This window comes from Pleurodeles waltl, chromosome 11 (assembly GCF_031143425.1).
Source record: "Pleurodeles waltl isolate 20211129_DDA chromosome 11, aPleWal1.hap1.20221129, whole genome shotgun sequence".
NCBI lineage: Eukaryota > Metazoa > Chordata > Amphibia > Caudata > Salamandridae > Pleurodeles > Pleurodeles waltl.
In genome coordinates, this window is record NC_090450.1 from 925,514,377 (window position 1) to 925,537,005 (window position 22,629).

The 22,629-nt window shown below is 41.4% G+C and overlaps 1 protein-coding gene across 4 annotated transcripts in view; it reads right to left on the reverse strand.

Annotated features, from left to right (window-relative positions):
- MPHOSPH9 (M-phase phosphoprotein 9) overlaps positions 1–22,629 on the reverse strand; it is a 311,640-nt gene that overhangs the window by 154,130 nt on the left and 134,881 nt on the right. For all 4 annotated transcript variants that reach the window (XM_069214980.1, XM_069214979.1, XM_069214981.1 and 1 more), the window contains exons 11-14: positions 16,459–16,617; positions 12,848–12,935; positions 12,424–12,639; positions 4,992–5,039 (exon numbers count right to left, since the gene is read on the reverse strand). In XM_069214980.1, coding sequence (XP_069071081.1) covers positions 4,992–5,039; positions 12,424–12,639; positions 12,848–12,935; positions 16,459–16,617 — 511 coding nt within the window. The remainder of the gene's footprint in view (positions 1–4,991; positions 5,040–12,423; positions 12,640–12,847; positions 12,936–16,458; positions 16,618–22,629) is intronic.

The window sequence follows — 22,629 nt, forward strand, 5'->3', positions numbered from 1 at the left end:
GCTAGATTCAGCGATGCTGGATTTGGATGTCTGATCTGTTGTTTGTGTTGTGTTAACAGATCTGGTCTGTTTGGCAGTTTGACATGAGGTACTACTGAAAGGTCTAGTAGTGTTGTGTACCAAGGTTGCCTTGCCCATGTTGGTGCTATTAGTATGAGTTTGAGTTTGTTTTGACTCAACTTGTTTACTAGATATGGAAGAAGTGGGAGAGGGGGAAAAGCGTACGCAAATATCCCTGACCAGTTCATCCATAGTGCATTGCCCTGAGACTGATGTTGTGGGTACCTGGATGCGAAGTTTTGGCATTTTGAGTTTTCTTTTGTTGCAAATAGATCTATTTGTGGCGTTCCCCACATTCTGAAGTAAGTGTTCAGTATTTGGGGGTGAATTTCCCATTCGTGGATCTGTTGGTGATCCCGAGAGAGATTGTCTGCTAACTGATTCTGAATCCCTGGAATAAATTGTGCTATTAGGCGAATGTGGTTGTGAATCGCCCAATACCATATTTTTTGTGTTAGGAGACACAACTGTGTCGAGTGTGTTCCTCCCTGTTTGTTTAGGTAATACATTGTTGTCATGTTGTCTGTTTTGACAAGAGTGTATTTGTGGGTTATTATGGGTTGAAATGCTTTCAGCGCTAGAAACACAGCTAACAGTTCTAAGTGGTTTATATGAAACTGTCTTTGCTGAATGTCCCATTGTCCTTGGATGCTGTGCTGATTGAGGTGTGCTCCCCACCCTGTCATGGATGCATCTGTCGTTATTACGTATTGTGGCACTGGGTCTTGAAAAGGCCGCCCTTGGTTTAAATGTATACTGTTCCACCATTGAAGCGAGATGTATGTTTGGCGGTCTATCAACACCAGATCTAGAAGTTGACCCTGTGCCTGTGACCACTGTGATGCTGGGCACTGTTGTAAGGGCCGCATGTGCAACCTTGCGTTTGGGACAATGGCTATGCATGAGGACATCATGCCTAGGAGTTTCATTACTAATTTGACCTGTATCTTTTGGTTTGGATACATGGCTTGTATTACATTGTGGAATGTTTGGACTCTTTGTGGACTTGGAGTGGCAATTCCTTTTACTGTGTTGATTGTTGCTCCTAGGTATTGCTGTGTTTGACACGGCAGAAGGTGTGACTTTGAGTAATTGATTGAGAAACCTAGTTTGTGTAGGGTTTCTATGACATAATATGTGTGTTGTGAACACTGTATTTGCGTGTTGGTTTTGATTAACCAATTGTCTAGGTACGGGAACACATGTATTTGCTGCCTTCTGATATGTGCAGCTACTACTGCTAGACATTTTGTAAAAACTCTTGGCGCAGTCGTTATTCCGAATGGCAACACTTTGAATTGGTAATGTATCCCTTGGAATACAAACCTTAGATACTTTCTGTGTGAAGGATGTATTGGTATATGGAAATATGCATCCTTTAGATCCAGTGTTGTCATGTAGTCTTGTTGTTTGAGCAGTGGGATTACTTCTTGTAATGTAACCATGTGAAAGTGGTCTGATTTGATGTATGTATTTAATATTCTGAGATCTAGTATAGGTCTTAGAGTTTTGTCTTTTTTGGGTGTTGGAAAGTACAGTGAGTAAACTCCTGTGTTTAGTTCTTGTTTTGGTACTAATTCTATTGCCTCTTTTTGGAACAATGCTTGAACTTCTAATCCTAGAAGATTTATATGTTGTTTTTTACATACCGTGTGTTTTCGGTGGGACTGTTGGAGGGAATTCGAGAAATTCTATGCAATAACCATGCTGGATAATTGCTAGTACCCAAGTATCTGTTGTTATCTCCTCCCAATGTTTGTAAAATTGGCTTAGTCTTCCCCCCACAGGTGTTATGTGATGGGGATGTGTGACTTGTAAGTCACTGCTTATTTTGAGGACTTTTGGGGCTTTGGAATTTTCCTCTATTTTTTTGGAATTGTCCCCCTCTATATTGCCCCCGAAAACTTCCCCGCTGATATTGGCTTTGGTAAGTGGGCCTTGTTTGTGATGTTGTGGTTTCTCTAGGTTGTCCTCGAAACCCTCCCCTAAAAGGTGTTTTGCGAAATGTGCCTCTGCTCTGCGGGGAGTAGAGTGCGCCCATGGCTTTTGCTGTATCAGTGTCTTTCTTGAGTTTATCAATAGCAGTGTCGACTTCCGGCCCAAACAACTGCTGTTCATTAAATGGCATATTTAGCACGGCTTGTTGAATTTCCGGCTTGAAACCTGACGTGCGCAGCCATGCGTGCCTTCTTATTGTTATTGCAGTATTTACTGTCCTTGCAGCCGTATCTGCTGCATTCATTGAAGACCGTATCTAATTATTAGAGATACTTTGTCCTTCTTCCACCACTTGTTGTGCTCTTTTTTGGAACTCCTTGGGTAAGTGTTCTATCAAATGTTGCATCTCATCCCACTGAGCTCTATCATATCTTGCCAAAAGTGCTTGTGAATTGGCAATGCGCCATTGGTTTGCTGCTTGTGCTGCAACTCTTTTGCCCGCAGCATCAAATTTGCGACTCTCTTTGTCTGGAGGTGGTGCGTCCCCCGAGGTATGAGAGTTCGCTCTCTTACGAGCTGCCCCGACAACTACTGAGTCTGGTGTTAACTGGGTTGTAATATAAACAGGATCTGTTGGCGGTGGCTTGTACTTTTTCTCCACCCTTGGAGTTATGGCTCGGACTTTAACAGGATCCTGAAAGATTTGTTTTGAATGTTTTAGCATTCCTGGGAGCATAGGTAGTCTTTGGTATTGGCTATGAGTGGAGGATAGCGTGTTAAACAAAAAGTCATCCTCAATTGGTTCGGAATGCAAGGTGACGTTATGGAAAGCAGCTGCCCTTGCGATCACCTGTGTGTAAGATGCACTGTCCTCAGGAGGGGACGGCCTGGCAGGGTACGAGTCTGGGCTGTTGTCCGATACTGGAGCATCGTAAAGGTCCCATGCATCGGGATCATCTTGACTCATGGCAGTATGAGTCGGGGAGTGCATCAGTGGAGGAGTTGCTACTGGTGATGTGTGCACTGATGGTGGTGGAGACGGTGGTGGAGTTGTTTTCTTTGCCACCTTTGCTTGTGGCTCCTTGTCCTTTTTCTGAAAGGCAAGTTTTCTTCTTATTTTAATTGGGGGAAGAGTGGTTATCTTCCCTGTGTCTTGATGAATGTGGAGCCTCCTTTGAGTATAGTCTGGCTCTACAGCTTGAAGTTCCTCTCCAAATCTATGTTTTTGCATTTGGGAGGACAATCCTTGTTCCTCTGTATAGGAACCTGTTTTCGGCTCCGAGGCTGGATGTTTCGGAACCGAAACTTTTTCGGACGTCTTTTTAGGCTCCGAAGAAACCTTTGTAATTTTCGGCGTGGTCCCCGAGTGTTTTCCTGGACCGAAACGCTCGACAGGCCTCACAAGTATCCTCCTTGTGTTTGGGTGACAAACACAAGTTACAGACCAGATGTTGATCTGTACATGGATACTTGTTATGGCATTTTGGACAGAAGCGGAATGGGGTCCGTTCCATCAGCCTTGAAGAGACACGTGGCCGGGCCGACCAGGCCCCGACGGGGATGGAAGAAAACCCCGAAGGGCCACCGGAGCTCTTCTTAATTCGGTGTCGATCTGTTGTAACTAACCCGATACTGAACGCAAACAATACCGACGATTTTTCTGAGATTCTAACTGACTTTCCGACCCGAAACACGGAGCGAAAAGGAACACGTCCGAACCCGATGGCGGAAAAAAAACAATCTAAGATGGAATCGACGCCCATGCGCAATGGAGTCGAAATAGGAGGAGTCCCTCGGTCTCGTGACTCGAAAAAAAGACTTCTTCGAAGAAAAACAACTTGTAACACTCCGAGCCCAACACCAGATGGCGGGATGTGCACAGCATGTGTATCTACAGCTACACATGCCATCGAACATATATATATATATATATATATATATATATACACATATATATATATATATATATATCAAAACAAGACCCTTTCAGGGTTAGAGTGACGCATAAATTATGCAAAATACAAGCGAGAACTCTGGGTAGTTCCCAAATTTAGGTGGAGAGCAGCTCCAATAAGGAGCACTCTACAACACCAGCGACACTCTAGATTTGCTCACCTTAAATGTCTGTTTATCTAGCAAAGTTTTTAAGCACAGGATCAGCATAGAGCTATCCACGCCAAGCTAGATAAAGACAAAGTCTTATATATATATATATACACACACACACACTGGGACGTATATAGTAACCACCCCTCGCCATTTAAATTTTTTACCCTTACTACCTTTCACATCTACCCATTCTACACCCTAAAGTTAACCTTAACACACTTCTTTACGATGACCCACCCCTAAACCCTAAAATTACCCTTAAAACCCACCCTTTAACACTACCCACCCCATAATCCTAAAATGACTTACCACCCTAAACCACTGCCCAGCCCTAAACCCTAAACGTACCCTTCACCACTCCACACCACTACCCACCCTTAAACACTAAAATGACTCTTATCTTATGACCCTTTACAACTACCCACCTCTAAATATATATACAAACACACACACACACACTTTCTTTATATATTTACCATGTGCGTTAAAGGCACTACGTGGTGAAGACTGTGTGGTAAAGACCGTTTCCCACTAAAAAATACTGCTACCAACCATGAAGCGGGGAATAATTGGCAAACAACATAAAGGCAGCAGATAGCTAATGAGTTTCATGTATTAGCATTTAGTATCACATCATGGTGTATATACAATGTATATTAAAATGTTAAAAGGAAGATTTATTCAAGATTAATAGTTTAGAATAATAGAGTTGTCCTACACATGTCTTCATAAAATTCTTCTGTGCCCTATCACGCCCACTATATACACCTTAAAATAGCCAACATGAACACCTCATCACATACATCCTAATCCTTGAAATACTAATATTTATGTTGAGTAATAAATTATGCACAAAAAACAACTGTTGCATAGTTTTTCCTTACCTTTACTCTTTCATGTTCTTTTGCAAGAGATTCATATTCTGCAAGCAGCTACAAATTAATTACAACTATTAGAAAATGAACAGCAGATAGCAAAATATTTTTTAATATTTTGACATTTTTCCTGACCACTAATCTACTGTAAAATAAAGACAAGCATTGGGAAAGACAACAAGTCAGACCTTGGCAAGCTGTGGGATTTGTTTACATTCTTATTGTAAGTGTATGCCAGAAAAAGAAAAAGGAAAGCAGTCTCCTAAACGTGGTTGACATGTGCTTGCCATTAAAAAAAAACAAATCTTTGGTGTGGCTCTTTTACCAGTGGTGTTTTAAATAACAAGCATTTCAGTTGTGTACCATGTGTTTTATTATTATTCATGGAGGAGACAAGAATAAATCACCACCTATCAATCATTCAAATCACAGTCAGCTCTAATGTTAGTTAAACAGAAAATAAATCACAATCTGGGCACCTAAAGAGGACGCAAAATAAATAGCCAGTACTTGCAGTTAATTTAAATATAATCAAATAAAATGGTACACTTTAAACCGGCTTTATCAATGAGGACATCAATGAGGACATTTGCTAGGAAATGTAAACAGTGTGCATATGCTTTTTTGTAGTCACTCAAAGTGAAGAGAGCCAACAGGTGAACTGGGCTGACCCCCCACCCCATGGTTATATGGTGGCTGGTGGGCGCCAAATGTAAATGACAATTTAACAAATCAAAGGATGAAACCCTATGAACAAGAGCCCCTCTATGCACGTATGTTATATATAAAAGTTTTGGAAAAACATGTGTCCAGTGAGAAAGCTAGAACGACAGAAGTCTCAAAAGCCAGACCTAGATAAATATATACATAATATTGAAAAACTGAAACATAAAATATGATATTTTCAGAAGAATGCAAGCTAAACAATGTTGATTTTAAGGTATCTGTGTTTGAGGCAGAGAGCTACAAGGGTACATCCTTTGTTTATGTTGTAGGAGGCTGGACTGGCTTGTAGTGAGTACCAAGGGGTACTTACACCTTGCACCAGGCCCAGGTATCCCTTATTAGTGTAGAGGGGTGTCTAGCAGCTTAGGCTGATAGAAAAGGTAGCTTAGCAGAGCAGCTTAGGCTGAACTAGGAGACGAGTGAAGCTCCTACAGTACCACTAGTGTCATATGCACAATATCATAAGAAAACACAATACACAGATATACTAAAAATAAAGGTAATTTATTTTTATGACAATATGCCAAAAGTATCTCAGTGAGTACCCTCAGTATGAGGATAGCAAATATACACAAGATATATGTACACAATACTAAAATATGCAGTAATAGCAATAGAAAACAGTGCAAACAATGTATAGTCACAATAGAATGCAATGGGGGCACATAGGGATAGGGGCAACACAAACCATATACTCTAGAAGTGGAATGCGAACCACGAATGGACCCCAAACCTATGTGACCTTGTAGAGGGTCGCTGGGACTGTAAGAAAACAGTGAGGGTTAGAAAAATAGCCCACCCCAAGACCCTGAAAAGTGGGTGCAAAGTGCACCTAAGTTCCCCAAAGAGCACAGAAGTCGTGATAGGGGAATTCTGCAGGAAAGACCAACACCAGCAATGCAACAACAATGGATTTCCAGACGAGGGTACCTGTGGAACAAGGGGACCAAGTCCAAAAGTCACGATCAAGTCGGGAGTGTGCAGATGCCCAGGAAATGCCAGCTGTGGGTGCAAAGAAGCTGCCACCGGATGGTAGAAACTGAGGATTCTGCACGAAAGACAAGGGCTAGAAACTTCCCCTTTGGAGGATGGATGTCCCACGTCGTGAAGAGTCGTGCAGAAGTGTTTTCCCGCAGAAAGACCGCAAACAAGCCTTGCTAGCTGCAAGGGTCGCGGTTGGGGTTTTTGGATGCTGCTGTGGCCCAGGAGGGACCAGGATGTCACCAATTGCGTCAGGGGACAGAGGGGGCCCCCAGCAAGACAAGGAGCCCTCTCAGAAGCAGGCAGCACCCGCAGAAGTGCCGGAACAGGCACTACGAAGTGGAGTGAAACGGTGCTCACCCGAAGTTGCACACCCGAAGTTGCACAAGAGAGTCCCATGCCGCCGGAGGACAACTCAGGAGGTCGTGCAATGCAGGTTAGGGTGCCGTGGACCCAGGCTTGGCTGTGCACAAAGGAAATCTTCGTGGAGTGCACAGGAGCCGGAGTAGCTGCAAAACACGCGGTTCCCAGCAATGCAGTCTGGCGTGGGGAGGCAAGGACTTACCTCCACCAAACTTGGACTGAAGAGTCACTGGACTGTGGGAGTCACTTGGACAGAGTTGCTGAGTTCAAGGGACCTCGCTCGTCGTGCTGAGAGGAGACCCAGAGGACCGGTGATGCAGTTCTTTGGTGCCTGCGGTTGCAGGGGGAAGATTCCGTTGACCCACGGGAGATTTCTTCAGAGCTTCTAGTGCAGAGAGGAGGCAGACTACCCCCACAGCATGCACCACCAGGAAAACAGTCGAGAAGGCGGCTGGATCAGCGTTACAGTGTCGCAGTAGTCGTCGTTGCTACTTTGTTGCAGTTTTGCAGGCTTCCAGCGCGGTCAGCAGTCGATTCCTTGGCAGAAGGTGAAGAGAGAGATGCAGAGGAACTCTGATGAGCTCTTGCATTCGTTATCTAAGGAATTCCCCAAAGCAGAGACCCTAAATAGCCAGAAAAGAGGGTTTGGCTACTTAGGAGAGAGGATAGGCTAGCAACACCTGAAGGAGCCTATCAGAAGGAGTCTCTGATGTCACCTGCTGGCCCTGGCCACTCAGAGCAGTCCAGTGTGCCAGCAGCACCTCTGTTTCCAAGATGGCAGAGGTCTGGAGCACAATGGAGGAGCTCTGGGCACCTCCCAGGGGAGGTGCAGGTCAGGGGACTGGTCACTCCCCTTTCCTTTGTCCAGTTTCGCGCCAGAGCAGGGCTGAGGGATCCCTGAACCGGTGTAGACTGGCTTATGCAGAGATGGGCACCATTTGTGCCCATCAAAGCCTTTCCAGAGGCTGGGGGAGGCTACTCCTCCCCAGCCCTGACACCTTATTCCAAAGGGAGAGGGTGTAACACCCGCTCTCTGAGGAAGTCCTTTGTTCTGCCTTCCTGGGCCAAGCCTGGCTGGACCCCAGGAGGGCAGAAACCTGTCTGAGGGGTTGGCAGCAGCAGCAGCTGCAGTGAAACCCCGGGAAAGGCAGCTTGGCAGTACCCGGGTCTGTGCTAGAGACCCGGGGAATCATGGGATTGTCTCCCCAATACCAGGATGGCATTGGTGGGGCAATTCCATGATCTTAGACATGTTACATGGCCATATTCAGAGTTTCCATTGTGAAGCTACACATAGGTAGTGACCTATATGTAGTGCACGCGTGTAATGGTGTCCCCGCACTCACAAAGTCCGGGGAATTGGCCCTGAACAATGTGGGGGCACCTTGGCTAGTGCCAGGGTGCCCACACACTAAGTAACTTAGCACCCAACCTTTACCAGGTAAAGGTTAGACATATAGGTGACTTATAAGTTACTTAAGTGCAGTGTAAAATGGCTGTGAAATAACGTGGATGTTATTTCACTCAGGCTGCAGTGGCAGCCCTGTGTAAGAATTGTCAGAGCTCCCTATGGGTGGCAAAAGAAATGCTGCAGCCCATAGGGATCTCCTGGAACCCCAATACCCTGGGTACCTCAGTACCATATACTAGGGAATTATAAGGGTGTTCCAGTATGCCAATGTAAATTGGTAAAATTGGTCACTAGCCTCTTAGTGACAATTTGGAAAGAAATGAGAGAGCATAACCACTGAGGTTCTGATTAGCAGAGCCTCAGTGAGACAGTTAGTCATAACACAGGTAACACATACAGGACACACTTATGAGCACTGGGGCCCTGGTTGGCAGGGTCCCAGTGACACATACAACTAAAAAAACATATATACAGTGAAATATGGGGGTAACATGCCAGGCAAGATGGTACTTTCCTACATATGTGTATTTTAAAAGACAACACTCACTAGCACTACAATGTCATTTGTTAAGAAGGGGCTGTAATTATAACACATATATAACACACTGCCCTTCATAACTGGAGGGATAGGGAAAGGAGAGAGATTTTCGAATGAGGGTACAAGTTTGTGCTCTCCCTTTCAATAACCATACACCAAAAAATAAACAAGCCCTTATTAATTGCTCTCAGGCTTGAGAGCAAATCATCTTAGTGCTGAGAGACTCCTGTAATATGGGTAATATATTTATCCCACAGATAAGACCCGAAGAGCATTTGTCTATAAAGAACGGGATGGACTCACACACTCCCTGGGTGTCATGCTTCATCCTCGGTCATTCCGCGCTCGCCAAAGCATACTCTAAATGAGACTGAGGGGCTGTGCAGGGAAGATCCAGAGAGTAGGGGATCCAATTAAAAATCCCTATCCACTGCCTAAGTAGAAAAACTCTATTTATGGAAAAAGTGGTGAAGGGATGAATAAAATATCACATGTATGTGTCTGGAGAACAGCGACCTGAATTAGGTGAACCTGCGGGGGTGACCTTTGACGAATGTGTGACTACGAGGCTTCCGACTCACGTTCCTCCATGAAGTATTAATGTCCTACAGTTAGGGACCCCTAAACAAAAAAGGAAAAGCATCTTGATTGACGCAACCAGAGATTATTATCTGGTACTGTATGCATGCATGTGTACGGAGCATGTGTATAAGCAGAATAGACAGGGATATAGATAGTGATAAACAAGGTTCTGGTCCTGAGGAAAACCCCGGGACCCCATGAAGGGCCTAGTCAGGGCTGAAACATGTCAACCTGTGTGGACATGAGCAGTATAGTTGAGCCTCCTATGCCCCAGTGTATTGTTACTGGCTGCAGTGAAAAATGGTAAGCGGTGATAAGAAAGCAGCTGAAGCTGCTGCTGTTCAACATATAATTTTAATAATGTTGCATTCTTTCAAATGAAGCCCAATAAGGTAAGCACCAGTATGAACAAAGATTAAAAATAAATCTCTATAACAAGATAATAATGCAACATAACAGCTTCTGAGTTTAACACAATCCCACCAACTGAACTTGGCCTTGCAAGAATTATACAATCCCACAAGAAACATGGAACTGTAAAAAAAAATTATAGTCACTCCAAATCTCACTGTTAAACACATCTGTGAATTATGGTTCCAGGTCCAGAAGCTGTAAAAAGCATGTCTCTTTGAAGGTACTGTCTCTTGTACACTGGAAAGTTACAGAATACCAACTTTGAGACTCCCTTTTCTCTAACCTAATTGCTATACATTTTCAACATTAATGTCATGCACCGAACATTGCAAAACAATGGCGTGAATGTATGAATGATTTACATACAAATTGCTACAAGGTCAGTTTCCCATTGAGTCCTTAAAAGATCACATAAATATTTCTTTTTATTAATCTCACAATTCAACCACTGCACTATTATCTTTCAACTTCTTTGTTTACAGAGAGAAGGACTTGTGACTTTTTCCCTTTTGTTTTATGCCTCCTACTGCCTTTTTGTTTTTCTTATTTTTATCATACGTTGTGGGGGATTCAGCACCCTAATCCCCCATGCTTATACCAACTTTCCCATCTCTATTTTTCTCCCCCCTCCTTTTGCTGGAAAAATATTTTACTTCTTTCTTGTTGTTTGACCTTACTATCAGCCCTGGGTTGCCTTTTTCCTCACCCCCTTGTGTTCTGCTCCTTACTTTTTTTCCTTTTTTTAATGTTTGCTATTGTCTGGAATCCTTATCCCTTTCTTTTTAAAGGTCACTGTACAAACAAAAAAAACTATATACCTTTAAACTGTTTACATTTTTTCCAATTTCTTCTTTTTGGGAACAAATGGAAGGTTTTATGTGTATTTTTAATATATTATCATCACCTTCAGGGCGTGGGATTCTGATAAAGTATCTGTGATGGTTTTCCAATTTTGCCTCATTTTTTGGGATTCTCAAATAAAAGGAATGTCTAATGTTTTCTGATAGTTGTTTTTCCTGTTAAACCAAATACTACACCAATCTTACGAATTAAAGACTTGCCCATATAGAAAAGCTCTGGTCCCACCAACCGCAACTGTTGAAGAGTTGTACCTGTGACAACGCTTGCCTTCTAAGAATTGGAAATGTTACAAACCCACCCATTAATATAGAAATAGAATTATTAAAGTTGGTCCATCATAACAACGCTCACATTCCACCATATATAGCTACTAGGATTTTCCACAAGAATGCTCTGGTTGCAACTGTTAATGAGTCAACCCAAAAAATATCAAGCTACAAATTTCTATCGCTATTAAAGACACCCCCTCTAGAGGTACAACGAGATCTTACCAGCTGAAGTTTTCTCAAAACTGGGCCCTGGAAGATCACATGGGTCCTAAAAGCCGATCCATGTAAGAATACTCTAGTCATAACAGCAGTGATTGTTAAATGCATGTCCATGTACAACTGAAGCTGTTTGAACCAAGGTCTCGTAAGTATGTCGCAATTCACCAAACAACAGCTTCTAAGAAAAATGTTATTCTACAAAATGCAACTTTTAGTGGTGCTGTTACAAATATTGAATTCTACCATTTCCAACTTTCAAAGGTGAGCCCCTTGAAAAGTCAATTTCCACAAACCGACTCACTTAAAGGAAAGTCATTGTAAGAATTACAATTTCCTAAAACCATGTCCCAGTAAAACTATTACAGTCCCAGCAGCTATAGGGTAAAAAAACATGTTTCTGTAATAATAGTCAGATCTTTTGAAGTACATCTGTAAAAATAAACAACCCATTGGGAAGCTCTGGCCCCACCAATAAAACTGTTAAAGAAACACCCATACACTTTAAACATGCCATTCTCCTATTGCAGGTATCATGTTATGAACTACTACATTCCAGCAGCTTCCACTAATTACAATGTTCAAGTCTAACAGGCCTAGTTGTGGCTCTTAGAGGCACACCTCTTAAGATTGATTGGTTGTTTAAGACGCAACCCTCTAATACTATTCAGATCTGAAAACCTGCAGCTTTCGAAAGACATCACACCCTAGAAACTGTAGACATGACACATAAGAATACCCAGACTGTACAAACAATGAATATTTTATATTAGCCATTAAAGTTCCCTACTGTTGTACTGCATCAAGAAAGTAAAGCAGTAGCAAAGCTGTAGATTTGGAACAGAAGGACTGCGAAGTTGACATTTTAGTTTGCTGCATGCTTAAACAGATTTCCTCATTAATCAGAACTAGCCTGCAAGAAGTAACACCACTTACTAACCACTATTTGAAAAACTATTCATTCCAACCATGAACAGTGCTTCGCAGCTCGATAGCTAGATTTGCCCTCCTCAATTACCATTTGAATATACTGAGCTAATTTATCATTATGGTATGCTATTTATTCTTCACTTTACTTACATCTTGAAATCTTTTCTGTTCATGTTTAACCCGTAGGTCTTTCTCCTCCGAAAGCTTATAAGATTTCTGATATGCTTCTTCAAGTTCTTTCAGCCGAGATTTGAGCCTGCTAATGGTGTTGTCTTTCTCTTTATTGCTTGCTCTCATTTCCTCAAAGCGTTCTTGTAAAATGTTGGAGGTACTATTAACTGTGTGAAAGCGCTCCCTCCAGTCTGCCTGCGCCAAAAAAAAGTTAACAGCATTACAAAAAAAGGAATAAAAACAAATCTAATCATGCTGACATCTAAAACACAATTATATATATAAAACAAGAATAATCATGCACTAAAAAATAAAAATACACAGAAAGAAACCTGTAAATTAATTGTCTGTACACTTGGGGAAACACAGAACAGTTTGACCAAGCAACATGTTGCTTACTTACCACTTGTATTTCCAGTGCATTATTCTTGTTTTCTAGAGTTCGCAAACGAGTGCTAGCTTCGGTTAGAGCATCTTCTAACTGGTCACATCTGGGATGATACAATATTATTTTATAATTAAACAACAGGTGAAGTACATCAAATACCTGTGGTGACTGGAAGATTTTAACATAAAAAGTATGCTTGTGGGGGCAACACAGAATACTGGCTTCAACATTCCAAAGTTGACAAACCAAGAAAAAAAGAAATTGTCACTATCATACAATTCACAAACTAAGAACATCTCAGGCGAGCAATCCAGAGGGATTTCTGTTTTATCCTAGCATCTAACCCAGTGCCTTTAATTGTGCTATTATTTGTGAAGACTCCAAAAGATGGAGACCCTCATGCTATGGAATAACTTCAAAATGGAATGGACAGTTCATCTGCAATGCAGTTCAAGAGTGGAGATACAACTATGTGAATAAAAGCAAGTGGATGCTTGCACAACCCGCGAGTGAGTGGTGAAGAAGCATTCTTGCATTGACAATAAGTAACAGTCTTTAAATGTTACAAGTTTTCAGTAGAACATTCACAATTTAGGAAGTAGAAAGTTCCACTTTATGTGGGATTAGAAAATGTACAAAAGTATTCTTACCCATTTCTGAATCATCCACCTTTTGTAGGAGGAGAAAGAAGAAGCAAAACAGGCTTCTTTCCTACATCATGTCAACAGTAGTAGCCATTCCAATAAATTATTCCAGGGAAAAGGAATAAGAAACTCCAAATAACGTCAATAAATAATTTAAGCACTGTAAGTGTTTCAGCGTTAATCAATTTACACTTCCAAACTATGAAAAAAATAACACATTCTAGACAGGCTTAAATAACATGTATTATCAGTTTTCCAAGTAGTAGTGTACTTTATTGAACGTTGGAAGCAGTCATACAACCAGTGCTTAATTTGAGCCGGTGGTTTCTGGTGATCAGTACCAGCACTTAATTGCCAACACCGGGGCTTGTCTAATTTAGAAATGAGGACAATCGCAGTTGTTTATTAATGCCTGCTACGGACCGCCCAAGTCATTCTCACATCTTAGGGGCCTGAAATGATCTGAAAAGTCACACTTGTAGGAGTGTGATTGTTAGTAGTTGTGTTAATACTATCATTGGCAGCAAGTCTGAGATCAATGTGTGGTGCAAGCTAGAGTGGCCTCAGATGAGGGCCCTGGCACTTAATTTGTTAAAAAAACAAATATTAAGTTCTGCATCCAGCGCGTCACAAAGATTAACATACCGAATCTGATGGACAACAGAAATCACAAAGCTCATGTCAACATGCCTTTCGAAATTGGCTAGTGTGAACTCCCATACAAATGGAAAATAGTTTCTGGCATCTGTTCAACTAACAAATGTCTCCATATGTCGCACAAGCTTCCATATCAACTATCACAATGCAATCCCAGAACAGCTGAATTTCTGAAACAATGTTCAAGTATATTTAATATACCATGTGCTAAATTAAGGCCAGTAGAACATACAGGAAGATCCATACTTGCAACATCACAAAGCACAACCCAATGCGAAGTACAAAACATTTCAATAACTTTTTTTTTTTAAAAGAGAGGCCTGAAGGCAATAAAGTCATCCCTGCAAAATTCAACATCAAATAAAAAATTTCCCACAAAACCTTACCTGCCATAACGGTTTATCTATAAAGAGCACTAAAAGGAAAAGAGTGTTGAAAGATTACATCAAAATTGGAAAGGCTCTGCGTTTCAATGCAGCACCTGGGTACAGTGAAGCTGATGGAAAAATGTATATTTTAACATGTAAGATATAAGGTTAGTGAGCCTTTTTATAAAGCAGGAACACATATAGACAAGGACCAGACTAAACATATTGTTCAGATGCACGGACTACGGCACTGATATAATGAACTGCAAAATGTTAAAAAAAAAAAATGATTTTTAATGATTCTCTTTGCCTCTGAAATCATTCTTCAAATCAAAGAGACACTCAAACTTGGACTTTTATTACCACCTCCCTTTCGCACATGATTTTGACAGACCTTTAACCATCACTACTAACCACAGTTGACATGTTGCTGTGTATAATGGAGCAAAACCGTTTCTCATCCAAAATTGTGTGATTTTACACTAATTTACTGAGTTTGTATATGTTGGTAGTTTAACTGTTCACAAAGTTATTCTGAATCTACAAGGATCACACATCTCATCTGCAAAATCAGTTCATGGGAAAGTTAAAAATACAAATAGCAATTTTAGCAAATTTCACAAGATTTCCTTGGAATATTTTCCACCATTTAAGTTTTATCCAAAAAAGGTCCAAGGATTCAGTCAGATTTTACTTACCTGCTAAACGTCCCTCTACAGCACAAATTTTGAATATTATTTATACCAGCAAGGTTCCTAAGCCAGACAAGCAATTTAAATTGATATTTCCACCACACCATTCTTTCTAATTGTCCGTTCTTATAGCTGTAACATTGTTTCCCATGCCAATGACATGCAGATTATTGTGTCAATTTAACAAAAATATCCCACAAACCCAAAAATATATCAGGAACTCTATGGAAGCTGTAGCCAAGAGGAAAAATGTAAACTGTCCTAAACTTAAATGGCTCTACACAGAAGTCCAGAAATTTGGAAATGATACCCCAATCTGGTCAACGTTGTGGTGGCTTCCTGCGCTTGAACTTTGCCCCAGGCCTGTCCTTTCTGAACAAAACGTACAGGTTTTTTTTTTTTTTTTACGACAATCTATCTTTCTACATCCAAATTAATCATGTAGCTATTTGCTTTCAATTTCCAAGACTACTTCAAAAAAATGTTCCCTTTGTTTCCTGCCACCCCACACAAAAAAGTAATTCAAGCCCCCTTTCTCTTTGCTGATGGATACTGGAACTCCATTTAGTACTTTTATACTTACTATAATGTCTTCAAGCCAAGCAGAAGTCAGTTGCTCGCTTACTTTTCAATCTCCCCCCACACGCGTCTCATCTCATCTTGCAAACCTACACTGGTTGCCAATCAGAGACACGTTATCTACAAGGCTCTCTATTTAACTATCATGCAGTCACCAACACAAACCCTTTATACCCCAGGAAGAAATCAGGTAATGGCCCTCACCTCACGCCCAAGTACACCGCTCAGCCTCTAGTAACAAACTGACTGTCCCATGGAGCACGTTCTGCAGGTAAAGTAGGCATGCCTTTGCCTATTTGCTAACAAAATACTAGAAATATCTCTCTGTTCATATTAGCAACTCATTCACTCAGCCTTTGTTTTGCACAAAAAAAACAAAAAAAATATGGTTAATACAGTAGTATTAATCTCCAAATTTCTAGATTGTGTCTATTAGCACCAGAAAGCCTGTGGGTATCAGTAAAACTCTACAAAACTATTTCCTCATCATCACCTGCAGGTCACAAGTCAGGGTCGTAAGGGATAGCACCAGCATATCATCCTTCCCAGTTTAGTAATTGAGTTCCTTTAAACAAGGTCACGTTAAAGCAGTTTTATAGCATTGAGAAACAGAATTGTGGTAACAGAACTATATAAACAACACTTAATTATTACTATTAATATGGTGCATGTTAAATTTCATATACCTGCTAAGAAGATTTTGGTTTGTTTGCCGTAACTCTTCAGATACAGTCAAGTTATTGCTCGTATCCAGTTGCTGCTTTAAATTGTGGATTTCTGCCTCATAATAATCACGCAAATCAGATATGTGCCTGGCATGTTTTTCTCTAAGATTCTCTCTAATCCTGCAGGAGACAAGTTAAACGTTAGATTTTTCCATTGAAGTGCAATTTCAAATGTGTGGTTCATGTTGCAACAGAAAAAAAAAAAGAAAAAGAACGGTGTAAGGAAAGCAAAAACACAAACTAAAATGATTTACTTACCAGTTAACGTTTCTTTTTTTCAGGTCTTCATGTAGTGCAACATTACTGTACTGAAATTTATAAGATATGTGTTCGTTGGGTAGGCACTGCTGCTTCTCTACTAGTGTATGACCAAAGTCTCTTCAGACAGAGCATCAGGTTGCAAAATAAACTCAGACGGAAAACACAAACAAGAAGCACGGACGCAAACTCAAACTACTGCCTTTCACTCACATAAAATGTTGTTGAATGGAACGACTACTGGAGCCTGACTCTGTAAGCTTTCTATAGGAGTATATTTAACATTTTTTACAAGTGCAAAATCTATTCTACAACTCACAGAAGTTGGTTTTACACTCACTCACGCACAAGGGCAAGGAGTCTGTGCGCTTACAATTCGTAGGCCTTGTTACACATTTAGAGAATGATATGGTGAACTCACTTTTTTAAACATCTCAAACTCTCTTCTTATTCTGTTTCATTTAATTGGCTTTCAATTCCAACTATTATAGGCACTACAAGAGGTTTTAAAGGATATTTTTTATTTAAAACCCATTATTCAAGAGAAGATGTGAATGCACTTTTTCTTAGCTCTTTCAAATCGTTTTTAATTCTAAATAATCATTTCCATTAATAGATCTTCATATAACTGATTTGTCTCGTAAGAGAACTTTAAGACAACCTCTTCCATTATTTATACAGAATTCTTTTCACACTGACAACAATCAGTGGTAGCATACACTTCACAATCTGTTCCTACAGTCCAATGGAGGAAAGTAACCAAACATCTAACATACAATAAAATGTTATGGTGGAGGAAACTGGTGGCGTTTAACCGTTTGTCTTTTGAAGATGTCCACTGAATCACTACTGGAAGTCCGGGACCACAGCTCAAAACAATTCACAAAAATACAGAAACAATTAACCATAAGCTGTGCAAGATATATTTAAAAAAACTTAACTCCCAAAAAATATGTAAAAATCGAAATTTTAATGGGAATTATAGAACTTTTCAAAATGTAGTTTTAGTTCTAAAAGATTACACCATATGGTAGTCTCTATCGTAAATGTCTTTTTCGCACCTGATGCGTGCCAGTCCTTCACTTCAGGCCACGAATCACCCATACCAGATTCTATTTCTGTACTGCTCCCACAAATCATGATAAGGGCACCAACTAAATTTTAGCTCCAATTTTAAATTCCTTCACATTTTGAGTATTTTACCTTTTCAATTTTGCTTTTTTTCTGTATTTATACTTTATTCATCTGCTTATTTAATTTTCTAAACAGTTGAGGAACCCTGCTGTGCATGGACCACAGGTTAAGAACCACTGAAGTACATTATATTGAATCAAAATATCAAATAACAGTTATAAAGATTGAATAGAATAAATGGGTTGCATATTATTGAAGGGGGCAACAAAACAATGGCAAAATACAGTATCTGTTACACAAATTCTCTGAGGGAAAGGCAATGGTTTTCACAGTTGAAAGTGTCTCTAAAAATCAGCTCATCAGCTATTTTTTTTAAGGATAAAATAGGATGGAATTGTTCAGATGTGGTATTTTTCCACATTTTGGTGGACTTCCTGAGTAAGATTGTTTCAGTCTATCTGCTTCAACCTGGTGTTTCCAGCATAAGACTGGTGAGTGATAGCCCGATTATGGGCAAGGTAGTAAGGTGTTCTCAAGAGCACGGTTTTGTGTGCGATACGGGCTAGTTCGAAGAAGGTCCCCATTTAAACCACTTCAGAGAAACGTGGCCGAACGTTCTTGTACCCAAGACCAGTCTGCTCACTGCGGTTGAAAGGGGCAAGGTGCAGTCTGGAAAGTCGAATGAAGACAAAGTTGCAGTAGTCACACTGTAGTATTGTATTTTATAGAGATTGTATAGCTAGCTTAAAATCTGGATACTTTATCGTCAAGTTAAGAGTCTGAGCTGGAAATGAGCCCACTTCGCCATGATGGGTGCTTGAAAGTTAACATTAATTAACAAATTGGTCTGGCTGACTCCACTACTGTAGGCCTACAGTTTAACATCAGGAGTTAAGTCAAGGTTGTGTAGGGATAGGACAGTTGGGTAGGTATAATTGGTGGAGCTCTCTTTTGAACTGGCTCAGTTTCAGGTGGTAGTGTGTCACTGAAGCCTGCATCTCCTCAGGAACTTTGGCCAGGAGTTCAACTTCTTTACGGTAGGAAACATTTAGATGGAGCTGTGCACTGTCTGTGTCAACCTGATATGTTATCTTAGTGTGCCTGAGAATGGAGGCTAGAGGTTCCAAATAAAGGTTAAAAGGGCTGTTCAGAGAAGAGAATCTTGGGGAGCTCTTGCTAGACAGTCAAAGGACTAAAGACAAAATTGGCCTCTTTATCTACTGACACCAGTGCTGAGATGATGGAGAACGAGCTGAGGACTGACCCACTCAGCCCTTTTCTGCTTTTAAGTATTTTTAAGGAGCATCATGTGGTGCAAAGAATCAAAAGCCATTCACACGTCAAGGAGAATAAGAAGCCAGGAGTCACCTTTATCAAGGATATGGAGAGTGCCATGTATATTTTCAGAATTGCAGTCGCCATGCAGTTTTCTAGGATTTTGGCTAGAAACGGAAGGCCAAAGATCGGACAAAAAGTATTACGACCTTCGGGTCCATTACTGTTTTGCCCATTTTTAAGCATTCTGTGACTTCCTTCTCTCACTCACGGCATGTAATTCATGTTATACTGTTATGTTCACAACTCCACTGCTTTCCAAAAAGGTTTGAGAGTTAGAACCAATAAGGAAACATATATACATAAAGACATAAGACATAACTTGTAGCTAGGTTGTAATAGAATGCATACACAAATCGGATAGCTGTGAGTTCAGATGTAAAGCTGTAGAAAAAAAATAACTGTAATATATGTTTCTAGATAGGCCTCACACTGCAAAAGTTAGTAAAAACATGAAGGAAGGACTATGAAGGAAGGACCAAAGAAAAGTCTGCAAACCAGAAAATTCTTCAGAAAACCATGTAAGCGGCAGTACATACTGTGCACGTTTCATAAGGGTAACTGTCGCAACACAGTGGGGCCACACATGAATGGTTGAAAGGAGTCAGAAGCATTATTTGAGTACTGTCACATCTGGTTGATGTCAAAAGTCCAAAGCTCAGTGGCATAAGTGGGAATCACGTCTATTCATGCCAGCATATACAACATCAGCATTTGGATATTTCAAAGATACAGAGTCTGACAATACAACAGCATTGATTAGAAAATGTTTCTGGTCTCAACACAGTGGATGTTCCCAAAGGTTAGGATTGAACAGGACAGAATGTCACAGAAAGTCTTTGTGTTGCTTGAGCATATATTGTTGTGTAAGGTTAAGTACTAAAAGAAATTGGAATGTCTGGGAAGACAACGGCCCAGATTAGATGGCAGAGATACAAATAAGAGAAGGGCTTTAATGTTCAGTCAAAGAGCTGGTACAGTATTTGTGTATTGTACAGGATAACTGTATGGCTGATGGAATGTCTGGGAAGACAACGGCCCAGATTAGATGGCAGAGATACAACTAAGAGAAGGGCTTTAATGTTCAGTCAGAGCTGGTACAGTATTTGTGTATTGTACAGGATAACTGTATGGCTGATAGTGTTTGGCACAATACCCATGTGCAGTCACTCCTGAGACATGCAGTGCATGTTTCCGAAGATGCTCACCCGCAGAGTACTCAACTCTGTTTGACATGTTAAGGGTACACCCAAATAGGTACTTTGTTTATCACAGGTGGTCCCTGTCACAAGTCTATGACATGAGTAACTGCTGGCGGCAGCCAATTAATAATGGTGGGGTACGGGGAACTCCTTTTGATTCCTGAATAATTGTGCCATCTGGATGGGCTGTACGGTGCCCCCTTGTAGGTCCCAGGGAGGTGATGTGACCTGCATAGATAGATTGGGTGGGGGGAAGGAATCCCCCAGTCCTGGATGAAAGAGGTGTAGGAAAGAGCGGTGGGTGGCACCCTGGTAGTATGGAGCCGCAGAGCCCATAGTGGAGAGTGGCGTAGTGCCCACAGGACACGGTTTGGAGGAACCGTAGCAGCTTGGAACTGCACTTCAATGACGGAGAAGGTGAGCGGGCCCCAATGGGAGATTAACACTGAGGTCTGTGTGTGCATCCGCAGGGAGAAGTGCCAAATGTCTTCCTGTGTAAGGCCTATTATCTGGCATGGAAGGGCATAAAGATATAGCACTGTCTGGATGATATACTTATTATTATAAGAGATACATGTGCTAACTGAAAATAGATGAATCACTTCACTTCACTCCACTCACCAAGAGTAAGCTTTAATGATCTAACCGACCAAAACACCAAAAAAAAGTACTGAGAAGTTCAATAAGCTTGCAATAGTATCTGGCGTCTGTAGTACCAAGGACAATGGGAATACACAGCAATACTTGCTGGTAGGACATGAATGTCGCCTGCATGGTAAAGGCGGTGTGCCACCACCCGGAGTGCCTCACTGCATTTGCAACTGGTATCAGGAATTTTATTTAGTCCCTGGCGTCACACTACGCTAGCCTTACCCTAGTACACCCTTGACAATGAGAGGTCCAGTTCCTGTTTTCAGACCTGGAGTGCCACCAGCATGCCCTAATCGCACGCAGTGAACTACTGTCCATGCCCTGGCTGAGTATCTCAGAGTAGTGATGGGAGGGTACCAGGTTTTGGAAATTTGTCACGTGATCAGCACAAACCTACGGCTCTTAAAGAAAAAAAAAAAACACATACAGTGCACTGGGGCCAGTGTGATTCATTTTGGATGCCCATGTTTTGGCACAAGACATCCCCCCGCCAGATAGTGGATGCATATTCCCAGTATTACTGTGGCTGAATGGTGGAAACTCAGACACAGAAATAAAGAGGATAACGATGGTGCTACCTTTGGAAATTCTATGAGAACTGTGTGTTAGCAATGGACTGTTGATTGGTTATTCCTCTGCACTGTCATTTGGAAGATAGCAAAGGTAAGTGTATGACTATAGTTGTATTGTTCAAGTTTGGGACGTTGCTAGGGACAGCCTGTCCATTTTCCTGTTTCTGCTTACTGCTTCAGGAAGGGGATATAAGCCAGGTGCAGGGAGCTCACATTGCACTGTGCTCATATTTTGGTTATTGCTGTTTGAAGCCTCCCCCATTGCTTCTTGCTGTGAGAATCAACACTTTGCACAAAGAATGTGTCTGGAGAACTGCTCAAAGACAACATTTGAAAGAGAATCAACCTAAACTTGCTCAGAAAGCTTAGAAAGTAGATGAACATCACCGATCTGGAAAACGTGCATTTTAGTGCGATCGAAAACACCCCGCTTTGCTCTAGTTCCAAACTCTTCATGACTAGGAAGGGAATGCTCCACAGGATGCTCAAACTGCTGTGAAATTAGGGATGTCAGGGATGGTGTCTGCATGACAGCCAGTCTCCCAGAGGTGATGGGGGTCTGCCTAGTGCCTAGAAGCATGCCAACCAGCTGAGAAAGGGAAGAAAAGTGCCTAGACGTACAAAAGGAGTGACCGTAGATGAGGTGCATCTCAATGTGTTAATGGAGTTATGATTACAGACTAGAAACCAGGACCGGCCCATGTAGTGAGGAGGAGCGGCCATTTAGTGAGTGGGAACAGCCATATAGTAAGGGGGTCTTTTGGTCTGCATACGTGGTTCCTGTTGTGAACTACACTAGGCCTCTACAAGCACATGTAACATTGTGTCAGCTGGCGACCATTGTGTCTGATGGCATCATGCAGCTGGTGCTGCCACAGCAGACCAGACAGTAGAGAATGGAGCTGCATCGCCAATAAAGTACACCAGAGCGACGTTGAGGGCCACAACTGCCGAAGTCCCATCAATGCTAACTAATCAGC